Consider the following 17,228-nt stretch of genomic DNA (forward strand, 5'->3'; position numbering starts at 1 on the left):
TCTAGTATATATATATATAATAAATGTGTGTATGTGTGTATATATATATATATATGTATATACACACACACACACACACACACACACACACACACACATATATATATATATATATATATATATATATATATATATATATATATAATATGACATAGATGGTAAAGACATATAATATACATATATGCATTAAGGATAGTTATATAAATGTTACAAATACAAATATGTATGTTAAGGATATTTATTACAACACTAGAGGCCTGGTGCATCAAAATTCGTGCACTCAGTCGGGGGGGTTCCTCAGCCCAGCCTGCACCCTCTCACAATCCAGGATCCCTCAGGTAGGGTCCCTAGGCCTGGCCTGAGATCAGGGCCTATCAGGGCTTTCTTTCCCCGGGCTGCAGGCAGGTGGCCCCACCCCTGCTGCTGCCACTGTTTGCCATCAGTGCAGCACTGCACCCCCTCCCCTGCCACCAGTGGCCTCCCTCTGCAGGTGATAGGCTGGGGTGCAATGGCTTGGCTGGCCTGGGCCTCCCTCTTTCTTTGCTGGGGGGCGGGGCCAGGCCTGCTAATGGCTGTCTGCCTACCTGATCCCCCTTAACTGCTCGCCTACCTACCTGATCTCCCCTAACCACTTGTCTGCCTACCTGATCACCCCTAACCACTCTGCCTGCCTGCTTGCCTGATTGCCCCTAACTGCTTGCTTGGGGGCAGGGTCAGCTGGTGAGGGGCCATCTGCCCACCTGATCTCCCCTAACTGCTTGTCTGCCTACTTGATCACCCCTAACCGCTGGCCTGCCTACCTGATAACCCCTAACCGCTGGCCTGCCTACCGGATAACCCCTAACCGCTGGTCTGCCTACCTGATCATCCCTAACTCCTCTGCCTGCCTGCCTGATAGCCCCTTACTGCTTGCTTGGGGGCAGTGCCAGCAATGACTTCTGGTTGGTCACCCTCCAGTCATTACTGGTTGTTATGGCCCAGGGTTTTTATATATTAGGATTGCATACCAAAAAGTTGGAGATAGTGTAAATACCTATCTCTAAGGAAATACTTTATTATACCCATAAAATAATGTAGTATGCAGCCACCTGAAAAAATGAGGGTAGTTCTGGTCTACAATATATTGATTGTTAGACAATTGACATGTAGTTAAATTATTGGGTTTAATGTCATATCTTAAGCAAATTTTGTGAGGATACTTTTAATAACTGCTCAGTTATATGCTACATTGTCACTCTACTTTGTTTCCATCTAAATTACTAGCTACTAGCTTTCTGTGCTTGTTCCTAATTCCTGGGTGTTCAAATATTGGACCCTCAAATTAATCTGAAAGCCCAGGGATTTCACAAGGCAATTTGTTTCATATCTTATCTACAGATTTCAGAATACTGAGTAAAACCTATTAAAGCACTCCAGGGATTAATCTGCTAGATGAGGGGTTGACAAACCTTTTCTGTAAATGGCCAGACACTCAGTATTGTGGGCTTCCTGAACCATCGGGTCTCTGAAATCTGTCATAGACACTAGATAAACCAAGGTGCTCCTAATGTAGTGAATCTTCTTTTTGAAAGGTACCATGAGTGCATGCCTTTATCCTTCTTTTTTTAAAGAGAATACATTTCAGTATGCACCTCACCTAATTTTTCAACAGGGACTTCATATTACAAAATTTACAAAAATTCAGTTTATAAAGTAAGGATATTCCCTGCATGTTTCCCCCTTTTTTTCTGTTACACGATTTTAATATGACTAATTACAGTGTACTTTGTACATTTGAGTAGTATATTCTAGAGTTGGATGAGTTTTATCTAGAAAATCACCTGGTTTCCTCCTTGCCTTTCCTAGTCTGTCCTTGGTCTGTTTGGCTTCTCCTCATCTCCCTCCTTTTACACATTCAAGCATCCCAGGATTCAGCTCTTGATCGTTTTTCTCATGACTTTTATTACCTTGTATATATTAATGATCTTCAAATTTATATCTCCAGACCAGATCTTTCTCCTTAATGCCAGATCTATATATCAAATTGCCTACTTTCTGTCCTTTTTTTTAAAAAAAATAGCTATTGGGTGTTCCAGACTTAAGGTCTCCAAAATTGAACTATTGATAGTCTTTCTCACACCTGCCCTTCATGTGGTCTTTCTTGTTTGAGTGAATGACAGCTCTTCCAATTGCTCAGCTGAAAACTTGGTGTCATCCTCAGCTCCTGTCTTTCTCTTTGTCTTAAACCTCACATCTAATCTGTCAGCAAATCTTGTCAGGTTATCTTCAAAATAAAATGAAACCTCAATGCAAGGGATGAATTCAGGCAAGGAGATGTCCCTTAGAGCGAAAAGTCTCTTAGCCTATCTAATAAAAGAGTAATATGCAAATTGACGGTAACTCCAACACACAAGATGGCCACTCCCATGTGAACACAAGATGGCTGCCACAAGATGGCCGGCAGGGAAGGGCAGTTGTGGGTGATCTGGCCAGCAGGGGAGGGCAGTTGGGAGGGACCAGGCCTGCAAGAGAGGGCAGTTGGGGGGACCAGGCCTGTAGGGGAGGACAGCTGGGGGGGACCCAGGCCTGTAGGGGAGGGCAGTTGGGGGCAACCAGGCCTGCAGGGGAGGGAAGTTAGAGGCGACCAGGCTGGCAGGGGAGCAGTTAGGCATTGATCAGGCTGGCAGGGGAGTGGTTAGGGGGTTATCAGTCTGGCAGGCAGAAGGGGTTAGGGGCAATCAGACAGGCAGGCAGGTGAGCGTGTGGGAGCCAGCAGTCCTAGATTGTGAGAGGGCAGTCGGACATCCCTCGAGGGGTCCCAGATTGGAGAGGGTGCAGGCTGGGCTGAGGAACACACCCTGCCCCATGCACCAATTTTGTGCACCGGGCCTCAAGTATAAAATAAAGTAGGTTTTCCGAATGTGTACATGAAAAACTGACAAATTAGTTTACCTGCTTTTACTTATGTAGACATGTTTGTGTATTTAAAATTAAGTGTGTATGAAAAATTTAATTTCACAGAAAATTTTTCTATAGATATTATTGCTTATGTATTACCATAGTTTTGAGACTGTAATAAGTATGCAATCCAAATTGAAATAAACATTTTTCCAAAAATACACTTTAATTATATTTAACTAAAAAATAAACAATATTCTTAAAAACAAAACAAAATTTAAAATTTAGAAGAACAGAAAAACGTTTTCCTATTTAATTATCTTTTGATGATGATATATCCAGACACTGTAGTTGTAGTTGTGCTGTGACATTAATCTTCCATGCTGAGGTGCTTCCTTTAGGTAATCCTGCCTTGAAAACCCTGTCAAGTTTAGTTTGAACTTTTGAAGTCTGCTGTTTTTTATAATTGACTCCCTAACATTTTGAAAATGGGTTAATGAAGCTGAATTTCATTATCTGATGAATTGTCAATAGATGTTATTAGATCGTGGAGATGGGATCCAAGCACTGATAACTTTGTGTTTGGGGTGTGTTGTTTCTTCTTCCTCCTTATCTTCACTCCCATCCTCATCTTCCCAGGTCACCACCTCATCTGCTATTTCACTTTCACTCATAGTGTGGTACCCAGGGCCACATTATATACATATATATATATATATATATATATATATATATATATATACACACACATTCACATACATAATATACATGTACATACAAACATATATACATAATATCATACCCTCTTTATTTGTTTATCTATTAGTGAGCACTTAGTTTATATATGTTGCTATTGTGAATAAGGTTGCAATGAACATGGGAGTGCAGCTATCTCTTTCAGGTGGTGATAAAAATTATGATTATTCTATAAATGTTTGTTATGTCCATTTGATCTAATGTTTGGTTCAAGTTTAACATTTCCTTATTGATTTTGTGTCTAGATGATCTATTCATTGCTGAAAGTGGAGTATTGATGGCCCCTGCTATTATTGTATTGTTGTCTATTTTACCTTTAGTTCTGTTAGTATTTGTTTAATATTTTTAGGGAAACCAATGTTGGGTGCATACATATTTACAATTATTATATCTTCTTTATGAAGTGATCCCCTTATAAAGACCTTCCTTGTCTCTTGTTACAGTTTTTGGCTTAAATTCTGTTTTGTCGGATATAGTATAGTTGTAGCTGTTCTCTTTTGGATTCCACTTGCAAGGAATCCCTTTTCCATCTCTTCACATTGTGCCTTTAAGTGTCTTTAAGAATGAATTGTTCCCTGGCCTGTATGGCTCAGTTGGTTAGAGCACATCAAACAGACCTTTAAACCTCAGAGGGAAGAAGGGGGATGAGTAAGTAAGAGATCAACCAAAGGACTTGTATCCATGCATATGAGCATGACCAATGGACACAGACAATAGGGGGCGGGAGCATGTGCTGGGCGGCGGAGCGGCTGGGTGGGCAGAGGTCAATGGAGAAAAAGGAGACATAAATAATCTTTCAACAGTAAAGAATTAAAAAAAGAGAGAGAAAGAATTGAGTCCTGGCCTGTATGGCTAAGTTGGTTGGAGCACCATCCCTTATATCAGAAGTTTATAGGTTTGATTCCCAGTCAAGGCATATACCTAGGTTGTGGGCTTGATCTATTGTCAGGGTATGTATGGGTGGCAACCAATCACTGTTCTCTCTCACATTGATGTTTCTCTGTCTGTCTGTCTTTTTCTCTTTCTATTCCCCTCTTTCTAAAACCAATGAGCATATGCTCAGGGAAGCATTAAAATTTTTTAAGAAAATGAATTAATTGAGTCTCTTGTAGGCAGTATATAGTTGATTCTTATATAATCCACAAAGACATTCTATGCCTTTTTTCTTTTTTATTGGATTTATTGAGGTGACTCTGGTTAACAAAATTATACAGGTTTCAGGTGCACAATTTTACAACACAGCCTCTGTACACTGCATTGTGTGTTCACTACTCCAAGTCATTCTATGCCTTTTGACTGGAGAATTCAATCCATTTATGAAGTAACTAGAGGCCCGGTGCATGAATTTGTGCACGGCAGTGTGGTCCCTCAGGCCAGCCTGCAACCTCTCCAATCTGGGACCCCTTGGAGGATGTTTGACTGTTGGTTTAGACCCGATACCACAGGGATTGAGTCTAAACCGGCAGTCAGACATCCCTCTCACAATCTGGAACCACTGGCTCCTAACCGCTCACCTACCTGCCTGCCTGATTGCCCCTAACCACTCTGCCTGCCTGCCTGAGAGCCCCTAACTGCTCCCCTGCTGGCCAGATCTCTCCTAACTGCTCCCCTGCCAGCCTGGTCGCCCCTAACTGCCATTTCCTGCAGGCCTGGTTGCCCCGACTGCCCTCCCCTGCCAGCCTGGTGGCCCCTAACTGCCTCTGCCTCGGCTCCTGCCACTGTGGCTTTGTCTGGAAGGACATCCAGAAGGATGTTTGGAAGATGTCTGGTCTAATTAGCATATTACCCTTTTATTAGTACAGATTATTGACAGGTAACAACTCACAAATGCCATCTTGTTTTTTGGCTGTTTTGTAGTTCCATTATTCCATTCTTCTTCTCTTGCTGCCTTTCTTTGTTAATTGAAGATTTTCCATAGTGTGCTTTGATTCCTGCTCTTTATCTTCTGTGAATCTGCTGGAGGTTTGGCTTTGTGGTTACCATAAGGTTTACATAAGACATCATATAAATATAATAGGCTATTTTATATCCATCACAGCTTTGGTTACATTTAACTGCAGATTTACCTTAGAAGAAGAAAAAGAAAAGGGACAAAAAGTTGATCTGTTACGTGAAAAAAATAGGGTGCAGTTAAGAAAAAAAGAAGAGCACTCTATTAAAGAAGTTCAAATGAAACCATATCTTGAAACCACCATTAGAACACTAGACGTTGTATCAGAGACTGTAAGAGAGAACAAGGTAAATTTATCTTTGGTAAAAATTTCTTATTTCTTACATTATTTTATCAATATTTATATCCCTTTGATTTTAATGTACATTATTATGTTTAAAACAAATAAAATGTTATCTCATTCAAAATGTGAATTATGACATTTATGACTAAAATTATTAATTTATAACTATCCTTGGCATCTAACAGATACTCTGTGTATATTTTCTAAATGAAGAAATGGAAAGTAAAGTGAGCTTAATCATTTACATAAATGTTAATTTTGACTTTTAAAAATGTTAACATACAAGTTAAATTGCCTTGAGACTGTGATGGAACTACTCAAATGTTCATAAAGAAATTTCATTTCAGAATACTGTATTTTTGCTATATGGCAAAAATACTTAAAATTTGACTTTTTCATGGAGAGGAAAGATCCTTGTGCTCAAACAGGCTACTTCCTTTTCACAGTTTTTTAAGGTACTGCTCTTAAGCTTTGGACTTTTCTTTAATGGTATGAGACCAAAATCTAAATGAAATGTGTCCCTAGGTTGTAGAAGAGCAAAATTACACTCAGAGCCAACTTTCTCAAGAACAGAACGCCAGAATATTACAAGATGGAATTCTGACCAAACACCTTTGCAAACCAAAAGAGATAGAAATAACTCATGAGAAAATGAATTATAAGGTAGTTTATTTAGACATTTTCAAGTGTGTGTGAGTATGTGTGGGTGTGTACATATTTAAGAAACCAATACTGTACATATGGAAACTATAGAGAATTTATTTTTATTTATTTATTTTTTTAATATATTTTATTGATTTTTTGCAGAGAGGAAGGGAGAGGGATAGAGTTAGAAACATCGATGAGAGAGAAACATCGATCAGCTGCCTCCTGCACACCCCCTACTGGGGATGTGCCCGCAACCAAGGTACATGCCCTTGACCAGAATCGAACCTGGAACCCTTGAGTCCGCAGGCCGACGCTCTATCCACTGAGCCAAACCGGTTAGGGCGGAAACTATAGAGAATTTAAAAAGCATGTGTGTGTGTGTGTGTGTGTGTGTGTGTGTGTGTGTGTGTATGTATGTGATAGGGGTGACATTTGGGGTCCATTGGGTAAAACTAGTGGCTCAGTGCATGAAATTCATACACATTAAAAGGGAATTAGAGGAAATATTTTAATATTGCTATTTGCACTTTATAATAGAAGTATCTGACCGGCCCCACCCCCATTGGGATACACCAAGACCAGGCCGTTCCCACCCCCATCAAGCCCCGCCAGGTGGGGGACGCAGCCTCACATCCCAGCACCAGGGCAGGGGGCACAGCCTCAGGTCCCCCAGCTCTGGTGCCAGGGTGCAGGGTTCAGCCTCAGGTCCCCAGGCCCTGCCTGCGCCACGCAGCTTCACCCAGACCCACCATGCCACCAGACCCCAGACCCGCCACACCACCCGACCTGTCAATGCACCTTCATAATGATCATTTGGTCATTATGGATGAAAATAAAGTCATACCTTTAAGCATGCACATTCATTTTCAATGCCTGATTTGTCTATGTTCACTAAATTGCAAAATAAATAAGATCTTCAGCCAGATAGCATCATAATGCCAAGTTCTTTATATAATGACACATACCATTCTCTCCACTCAGTATGCTCCATTTGAACTGATTAAATGTTTGTGACTCATATGAAAGACACTGCTGCTTGCTCTTAATAGAGGAAGCATTAGCTCATTACCTAATGCCATAAAGTGGTTTAAATGGCATATACTGACTTGAAGAACTGAAGGAAAAATAACAAAAAAAAAACAAACAAAAAACAAAGTTCAGGGCTGTGGATGGCAGAATCCTCTCCCTTTCCCTTTGTGATTTTCTGCTTTTCCCATGAATTTATTTGAGCTCTGTCTCAAAATCAACACAGAAAAGAAAATCGGATGCTGTAATGTGCATTTTATAGTGCCATTTGAGTACAAAGAGGTGTTTTTCAATCTTTACTTTTTTTTTTTTAATCAATGTAGCTCAAACTTGCTCCCAATGTTCCAGGAGCCAGGCCAACATGGCTGTGTGGACACACCTTTGCTAGGTGCTGTCAGGCTTCAGGGCTGGGGCAGGGAACATGCCAGGTGTTGTTGGAAACAAATCTACTCTCCTCTCTACATAGCAAGAGACTTTTCATTATAAAATGCAAAGCAGCAACCATTTTCCATTACCCCCATCCCCAGCCCTCCTTGCCCAGGGGCTTAGGAAGGGGCTGGGAGGATATTTACTCTCGGCTCTTTGATTTCTCTTATTTAACTGAGCCCAGTGACAGCTGCTTCTCTGAGCACAATGCCAGCCCCTGAGGGCTAGCCGCACCTGGAAGGCAAGCAGCAGAGCTGACCAGGGGCTTTGACCAAGCCTGAGTGCACAGGTCACAGCAACCTGGGCAGGTGGGCTGCTCCCAAAGACTCTAGGCCCCTCCCAACTCTGCACCCCAGCTCCCTGCTCTCCCCCTTTCACCCACAGGCACCACCAGCTTGGTGTGCCCCAAGGCTTGGTGTGCAGATGCCAGGGTTGCAGGTTCAAGATGCTCTGCCTCCTCCTGGCACTTTGAGCCATAAGCGCCGGCAGGGACCTTTCCACTCGGTCTTGGTCTTTGGTCACTGCTGACGTTTTCTGGACTCTCTTGGCCAGGGACAGCCAGGACCTTTGCCTCTGACCAATGCCCTGCCTACAGCCTGCCTGTGGTACCCCCAGCTCCGGGAATGTGTGGGGGCGTGGCCAGCCTGGGTGAGGGGCCATGGGGAGGTGTGGGGGATTGGCTAGCCGCCTCACACTGATCAGGAGTAGGGCTGGGGGAGGGACTGGGCAGGGCAGCCATCTTGTAACGGCATTACGACATGAGGATCAATTTGCATATTACCTCTTTATTATATAGGATGATATTGTTAATTCAAATCCATTTGTCTCTCACAGCCAAGTAGTGACATTCACAATGGCCTCATTCAAAGGGGAGGCTTTTAATATTTTCCGTTGTCCATGATCTCAAAGGTATTGTTACTAACAACAGATGTTCCAAATTTGGGCAGTGATTTTATTTCCTTGATATATCATTAGAGAGGTTAGTTTTCACTTCCATTGATGGAATGGAGGAGGGTATAACCAGTTCAAAGATGATATTTTAGATGTCATTCTTCTACTTTTGAGAAAAGTAACAATTTGTTCCTAGTAGTATCCCATTTTAATACAAGGGGCTTCTGAAGAGAATGACAGTCCATAATATATACTTAGTGATAATTTATCGGTAGGTATTTTATTCCTAGTAAAGTAGTTCAGTGTATCCCCCCCCCACCATTTCACATTTATTACTACTTTAAACATCATGAACAAGAAATAAAAGTTATTGCGTTACTAGAACAACAAAAAATATCTCATGATTTTCTAAGAAGAGCTCTGTAAATTTTATCTTATTCACCATTAATTTTTTTAAATATAGGCTTCTTTTGTGTTTCTATATCCACACTGGAGAAGAATTATGGGTTGGTGCAAGAGCATGAATTGTGGAGTCTGAAAACCTAGAAAAAATCCTGAACTTGCTTATCTTTTTACCCCCTCCATTCTAGATTGTGATAACTGAATGAGTTCATTGATGGATGTAGACGTGCTTAGAAAAATGCTTGGTTATCAGTTATTAGCAGAGGTAGTTATTATGACTAACTATGAAAGTATTAGAAAATTGGAATATCTATGGATTAATATTCGGGGGAATATAATTTTAGGAAATTTAGTTTATCCTAATATAAGCATGGTTAATACTCTTACTGTGTGGTAGCTATATGTTCAGACTGTAATCTCAGTTTGTAAGTGTAGTTAGAGTTAATCTTCTACTTAAATGCATTCGGGGTTGTGATAATTTAGAAAAAGTCTTTCTAATTCTGAGACTCTTAAAATTCTCTTGTGATTTTTTTCACTTAAAAATTCCTCATATTATATTACATTTTTGAACTTTGGAGAATTTATGCTTGTATAAATTTAGAGGTTTGGATCCAACTGTATTTTTTCCAGTGGGATATCCACTATTGCAACTTTTTATTATAAACATAGGTTATTCTTTAGTTTCAGAGACTATCATGACATGTCATTTCAATGTTTTAGCTAAAAGTCTCCTTTGTGTTACTTAGGTTTCTGGGAGTTCTGACAAAGAAAAAAGTCTATTGCATGAAAATCGTATGTTGTGGGATGAAATTGCGAAGCTAAGACTGGAAATACACACAGTAAAAAATCAGACCCAGGAAATGGGAAAAAAATATTTTGAGGACATTGCAATTGTCAAAGAAAAGAATTACTGTCTTCAAAAGACAATAAGAGCAACAGTATTTCGACACAATGCAGAGCTTGACGTTCTGAGAGCTGAGCTTATAATGCTAAACTCTAAACTGGAGAATGAACAACAAAACAGAGGAAGACTGGAAGCAGAAGTTGAATCATACCGGTCTAGACTGGCTACCGCTGCACAGGATCATGAGCATTGTCAGACATCAAAAAGAGACCTACAACTTGCTTTCCAGAGAGCAAGAGATGAATGGTTTTGTTTATGGGACAAAATGAATTTTGATATGTCTAACCTAAAACATAACAATGAGATTCTTTCTCAACAACTTTCTAAAATGGAAAGTAAAAGCAATAACTTAGAGATCGAGCTTCATCACACAAGAGATGCTCTCAAAGAAAGGATACTGGTTTTAGAAAGAGACCTCAGTCAAAAACAGTGTCAACAGGAGGAAACTGAACACGTGTATCAAGAGGAACAAGGTAAAGTGGATCAAGACATTGGAAAGCAGGAGTCCTTACAGGAGAAGCTATCTCACCTACAGGGTGAAAATAAATTGCTTCGACAGAAACTGCATCAGGCTCACAACAAAGCTGACAGGGAAGAAAAGGCAGTAATTAACATCCAACATCAGATTCAGGATAAAATAAGCATATTTAATGCTGAAAGTGTAAAGCAAATTATTATGCTGAATGAAAGAATTAATGAGTTAATCAATGAATGGCATCATTTTAAAGAAAGAATACATCAGTATGAAAATGATAATGTAGAAAGAGATGTAAGTATCCAGACAAATAAATATTTTTCAAGTTTCCTAAGAGAAAATTCCAAGTAACATTTGATGATGGCTAAATGTTGAATCTAGTTGAATATTAAAAATGTAGAGATTATAAATGTATTTGCTCTATCAGCTTAAAAGCAGACATTGTATCCAGCAAATGAACATTGGACCTAAGAGGTGTTTTTTTTTTTCCTGAGTATTTATTACCCTTATTTTTAATATAATTTATTTAATTATAAGTTTATAGGATTCATTTTTAATAATGGCTGCAAAATTCCTGAAAATGTAACTGCAAGGTCTGAGCAGGCTCTGGCCCTCATGGTTCACGGCTACCATATTCCCAGTGTTTACTACTCAAAAGGTGCTCAATGCATATGTGTGGGAACCAAGTATAACCCTGTAGTGACCCCACTCCTAAGCATCTGCTAGTCCAGAGGCAATCTAGACTCTCCTGTAAAAAGATTTTCCTACAGATGGAAATTTTGAAAGCTACAGAAAATACCTCCATCTTTAATAGAACACATTATCTTTGAAAAAGGGGTGGGTTTGTAATTCGTAGTATAAGCTCAAATGTAAGAAACTGTCTGATAAATTCTCCTTGAAGTATTTCTTCCACAAAAACTCTTAGGCCCTGGGAAGTTAATTTGAAGTCCGTCAACAGTCTGATTTGCTTTAGCACCCTGTGTGGCATTATTCCCAGGGTGTTCCTTAGTTCTGGCTCCGGCTCTGGAAAAACAGAGCCCAACCAGTACCTCCAGGCCCCAGAGGGCACTGAGCTGGTACTGAGAACAGCTGGGAGCTCTCAGTCCCTGGGCTTATTCGGGCTCCGTTTGGGTCCTCTTTCTTTCTTTTTCTTTTTTGTTTGTTAATCTTCATCAGAGGATATTTTTTCCCATTGCTTTTTAGAGAGAGTAGAAGGCAGGGAGGATGGAGGAAGAGAGAGAGGGAGGGAGGGAGAGAGAGAGAGAGAGAGAGAAAGAGGGAAATATTGATGTGAGAGAGACACATTGATTAGTTGCTTCCCACATGTGCAGCAACTGGGGCCAGGAATTGAACCTGCAATCCAGGTATGTGCCCTTGACTGGGAATCAAACCCGTGACCCTTCGGTGCGTGGGCAGACACTAACACTGAGCCACCGGCCAGGGCTGGGTCCGCTTCCTTAATTCTATTTCTATTCTTTTTTTACATTGCTATTGCTACCCTCCCTTTAATCTTCTTCCTCTGGACTTGACTCCTCCTTAGTTCCCTATTCCCCTTCCTAAAGCTGATTTTGGTCCTTGGCTTCCCACCATCCACCTCACCTAATCACTAATGATCCCTACCTAGATCTATGTCAGACTGCCTGAATGCTCATCTCTACTTACTGTCTTCATGACTAAGCATAAAGTAATCAGCACCTGCAGTGTCCTTCCGACCACACTGCATCTTTAAGCCTGTGACAAGCACAAGCATGTCCCAGCGGCTCCTTGAAGAATGCAGATGTTTATCTTCGCAGACTCTCCTTATCTCTCTATCTGATCAGTGTTCTCCAAAGGTCTCTGGCATCAAGTTCCTTCCTCTCTATTTCCATCACCAACATCTTGTCCCAGTTTCTGGTCATGTCACACCTGAACACCACCACTTGCTCAGGGTAGGCAAACCATGAGCTGTGGACCAAATCCAACCATCCTCCCTGAATCCCACAGCTCAGGCTGCCACAGCGCCTGCTTCCTGCTGACCCCGGTGAGCCTCTGATCTGGGTAAAGGGCTCCTTGGGGTGATGTGTAAAGTAGGAATTTCCAATGTGCCATGCAGACCTCCAACAGCGAGGTCTGGTGAGGCAGTTAGGGACGCAGGAGGGGGAGGCTCATAGATAAGTGATGCATGCAGCTGCCATCAGCTCACCCTCCACTTCATGCTGCTGTGTTCCTGGCACCTGAGTTCCCTGGCCGGCCCTGACCACAGCCCAGCAGCACCGCAGCATTCCGCATGAGCCACTGCATGGAGCGGGCAGCCCTGGAAGCGGGGAGGCTGTGCCTGAGAGGTGTTTTGTTTTGAGTAAAGACAGTGAATTGCCCATGAAACTTTAAGAGGTTAAGTTATAGATTATTAATAGATATAGATTGATATTAATAAGTTAATTTTATACTGACATAATAATAATTTTAATCTTTGTGTCACCACTTTTTTTTCTTTTCTATTTTTTTAATTATTTTTTATATTATTATTTTTATACATATGTGTCCTTATTTCCCCATTACCTCCCATGCCCCACTCATGCCGCACCCCCCTGTTGTCTGTGTCCATTGATTAGGCTCATATGCATGCACACAAGTCCCTTGGTTGATCTCTCCCCCTTACTCCCACTGACGCCCTCCTTCCCTGAGGTTTGAGGTTCTGATCAACGTTTCTCAGTCTCTGGTTTTGTTCTTGTTCATCAGTCTATGCCGTTCATTATATTCCACAAATGAGTGAGATCATGTGATACTTATCTTTCTCTGCCTGGCTTATTTCACTTAGCATAATGCTCTCCATCTCCATCCATGTTGTTGCAAATGGTAGGAACTCCATCTTTTTTACTGCAGCGTAGTATTCCATTGTGTAGATATACCACGGTTTTTAATCCACTCATCTGCTGATGGGCATTTAGGCTGTTTCCAAATGTTAGCTATGGTGAATTGTGCTGCTATGAACATACGGGTGCATATATCCTTTCTGATTCGTGTTTCTAGTTTCTTGGGATATATTCCTAGAAGTGGGATCACTGGGTCAAATGGGAGTTCCATTTTTAGTTTTTTGAGGAAACTCCATACTGTTCTCCTCAGTGACTGCACCAGTGTGCATTCCCACCAGCAGTGCAAAAGAGTTCCTTTTTCTCCGCGTCCTCGCCAACACTTGCTGTTTGTTGATTTGTTGATGATAGCCCTTCTGACAGGTGTAAGATGGTACCGCATTGTTGTTTTGATTTGCATCTCTCTGATGATTAGTGACTTTGAGCAGGTTTTCATATGTCTCTAGGCCTTCCTTCTGTCTTCTTTCGAAAAATGTCTATTTAGATCAGTTGCCCATTTTTTTGATTGGGTTGTTTATCTTCTTTATGTTAAGTTGTATGAGTTCTCAGTAAATGTTGGAGATTAAACCCTTATCGTTGATATCATTGGCAAATATGTTCTCCCATGCAGTGGGCTTTCTTGATGTTTTATTGATGGTTTCCTTTGCTGTGCAAAAGCTTTATATTTTCATGTAGTCCCATTTGTTTATTTTCTCTTTAGTTTCCATTGTCCTAGGAGCAGTATCAGTGAAGAAGTTCCTTCGGCATATGTCTGAGATTTTTCTGCCTATGGATTCCTCTAGTATTTTTATGGTTTCCTATCTTATGTTTAAGTCCTTTATCCATTTTGAGTTTATTTTTGTGTATGGTGAAAGTTGGTGATCTAGTTTCATTTTTTTGCATGTATCTGTCCAATTTTCCCAACAGCATTTGTTGAAGAGACTCTCTTGACTCCATTGTATGTCCATGCCTCCTTTGTCAAATATTAATTGGGCGTAGTGGTTTGGGTCAATACGTCTGTTCTTGTGCCAGTACCAGGCTGTTTTAAGAACAGTGGCTTTGTAATACAGCTTGATATCTAGTATTGAGATCACCCCTACTTTCTTTTTCTTTCTCAGGATTGCTGCAGCTATTCGGGGTCTTTTTTTATTCCAGATGAATTTTTTGAAGGTTCATTCTGTGAAATATACCATTGGTATTTTAATGGGAAGTGCATTGAATTTGTAGATTGCTTTGGGTAGTATGGACATTTTGATGATGTTGATTCTACCAATCCATGAACATGGTATGTTCTTCCATCTGTTTATGTCTTCCTCTATCTCATTTTTCAGTGTCATATAGTTTTCCACATATAGATTTTTACCTCCTTAGTTAAGTTTATTCCTAGGTATCTTATTTTTTTTGGTTCGATGGTAAATGGGATTGCTTTTTTATTCTCTCTTTCTGTAAGTTCATAATTGGTGTATAGAAATGCCATAGATTTCTTGGCATTAATTTTGTATCCTGCTACATTGCCAAATTCATTTATAAAGTCTAATAATTTTTTGATGGAGTAGCTAGGGTTTTCTATGTACAGTATCATGTCATCTGCGAATAAGGACAGCTTTACTTCTTCTTTTCCAATTTGGATGGCTTTTATTTCTTATTCTTGTCTGATCGCAATGGCTAGTACCTCCAGTACTATGTCTAACAGGAGTGGTGAGAGTGGGCATCCCTGTCTTGTTCCTGTTCTTAGGGGAAATGGTTTTAGTTTTTGCCCATTGAGTATGATGTTGGCTGTGGGTTTATCATATATAGCTTTTATTATGTTGAGGTATGATCCTTCTATTTCCACCTTGTTGAGAGTTTTTATCAAGCAAGGGTGTTGGAATTTGTCATATGCTTTTTCTGCATAAATTGATATGACTATGTGATTTTTATCTCTCAATTTGTTTATGTGATGTATCACGTTTATTGATTTGTGGATATTGTACCATCCTTGCATTCCTGGGATAAATCCTACTTGGTCATGGTGTATGATCTTTCTGATGTACTGCTGGATCTGATTTGCTAGAATTTTGTTGAAGATTTTGGCATCTACGTTCATGAGGGATATTGGCCTGTAATTATCTTTCATTGTGTTGTCTTTATCTGGTTTTGGTATTAGGGTGATGCTGGCTTCATAGAAGGAGCTTGGAAGCAGTCCTTCCTCTTGAATTTTTTGAAATAGTCTGAGGAGGACCTTCCTCTTGAATTATTTGAAATAGTCTGAGGTGGATAGATTTTAGTTCTTCCTTGAATGTTTGGTAAAACTCCCCTGTGAAGCCATCTGTTCCTGGGATTTTGTTTGCTGGAAGCTTTTTGATGACTGCTTCCATTTCTTCCATAGTTATTGGCCTATTGAGATGTTTAGATTCTTCCTGACTGAGTTTTGGAAGGTTATATTTTTCTAGGAATATGTCCATTTCCTCCAGGTTGTCCAGTTTGTTGGAAAAGAGTTGTTCATAGTATTTTTTAACAATTCTTTGTATTTCGGCGGGGTCTGTTGTTATTTCTCCGCTTTCATTTCTGATTTTATTTATTTGGGTCCTCTCTCTTTGCTTCTTTGTGAGCCTGGCTAGAGGTTCATCAATTTTGTTTATCCATTCAAAGAACCAGCTCTTGGTTTTGTTGATCTTTTGTATTGATTTTCGGTTTTAATGTCATTTATCTCCACTCTGATATTTATTATTTCCTTCCTTCTGCTTACACTGGGCTTTTCTTGTTGCTCTCTTTCTAACTCTTTGAGTTGTAGGGTTAGGTAATTTATTAGCATTGTTTCTTGTTTTTTTGCAGTAGGCTTGTAGAGGTATGAACTTCCCTCTCAAGACTGCTTTTGCTGTGTCCCATAGATTTTGGATTGTTGTGTTTTCATTGTCGTTTGTTGCCATGATGTTTTTTATTTCTTCTTTGATCTCTCTGGTAATCCAGTCATTGTTTAATAGCATGCTATTTAGTCTCCATGTGTTTGATATTTTTGGATTGTTTTTATTGTAGTTGATTTTCAGTTTTATGCCACTGTGGTCTGAAAAGATGCTTGATATGATTTCTATCTTCTTGAATTTGAAGAGACTTTGCCTATGACCCAACATATGGTCTATCTTTGAAAATGACCCATGTGCACTTGAGAAGAATGTATATTCTGTGGTTTTAGGGTGAAATGTTCTGAAGATATCAATTAATTCCATCTGGTCTAGTGAGTCATTTAGGATTGATGTTTCTTTGCTGATTTTTTGTTTAGAGGATTTGTCCAATGGTGATAGTGGGGTATTAACGTCTCCTACTATGATTGTATTGCTGTCAATCTGTCCTTTGATATCCTCCAGCAGTTTTTTTTTTTATGTATTTGGGTGCTCCTGTATTGGGTTCATATATGTTTACTAGTGTTATTTCTTCTTGTTGGATTGCTCCCTTTAGTATTATGAAGTGGCCTTCCTTATCTTTTGTTATGTCCTTCACTTTGAGATCTAATTTGTCAGATATAAGTATTGCTACCCCAGCTTTTTTTTCATTTCCATTCGCCTGGAAAACCTTTTTCCATTCCTTCACCCTCAGTCTGTGTGCGTCTTTTTTTCTGAGGTGGGTTTCTTGTAGACAGCAGATATATGGGTCTTGTTTCCTTATCCAATCCATTACTCTATGTCTTTTGATTGGGGCATTTAATCTATTTACATTTAAAGTTATTATTCATAGGTACTTACTTGTTGCCATTTTTATTCTTTACCCCTGTGTTCCTTCTTTGC

At 40.1% G+C, this 17,228-nt stretch overlaps 1 protein-coding gene across 1 annotated transcript in view; it reads left to right on the forward strand.

Moving 5' to 3' along the window:
- Window positions 1-17,228, forward strand: part of LOC308241383 (putative coiled-coil domain-containing protein 144C) — a gene marked incomplete at both ends in the record, with an annotated part of 105,738 nt that overhangs the window by 55,054 nt on the left and 33,456 nt on the right. Inside the window, 3 exons of the mRNA XM_080654790.1 lie at window positions 5,694-5,871; window positions 6,393-6,530; window positions 10,007-10,933. Of these exons, the coding sequence (XP_080510916.1) occupies window positions 5,694-5,871; window positions 6,393-6,530; window positions 10,007-10,933 (1,243 nt within the window). The remainder of the gene's footprint in view (window positions 1-5,693; window positions 5,872-6,392; window positions 6,531-10,006; window positions 10,934-17,228) is intronic.

This window comes from Plecotus auritus (assembly GCF_963455305.1).
Source record: "Plecotus auritus genome assembly, chromosome: 1".
Taxonomy (NCBI): Eukaryota; Metazoa; Chordata; class Mammalia; order Chiroptera; family Vespertilionidae; genus Plecotus; species Plecotus auritus.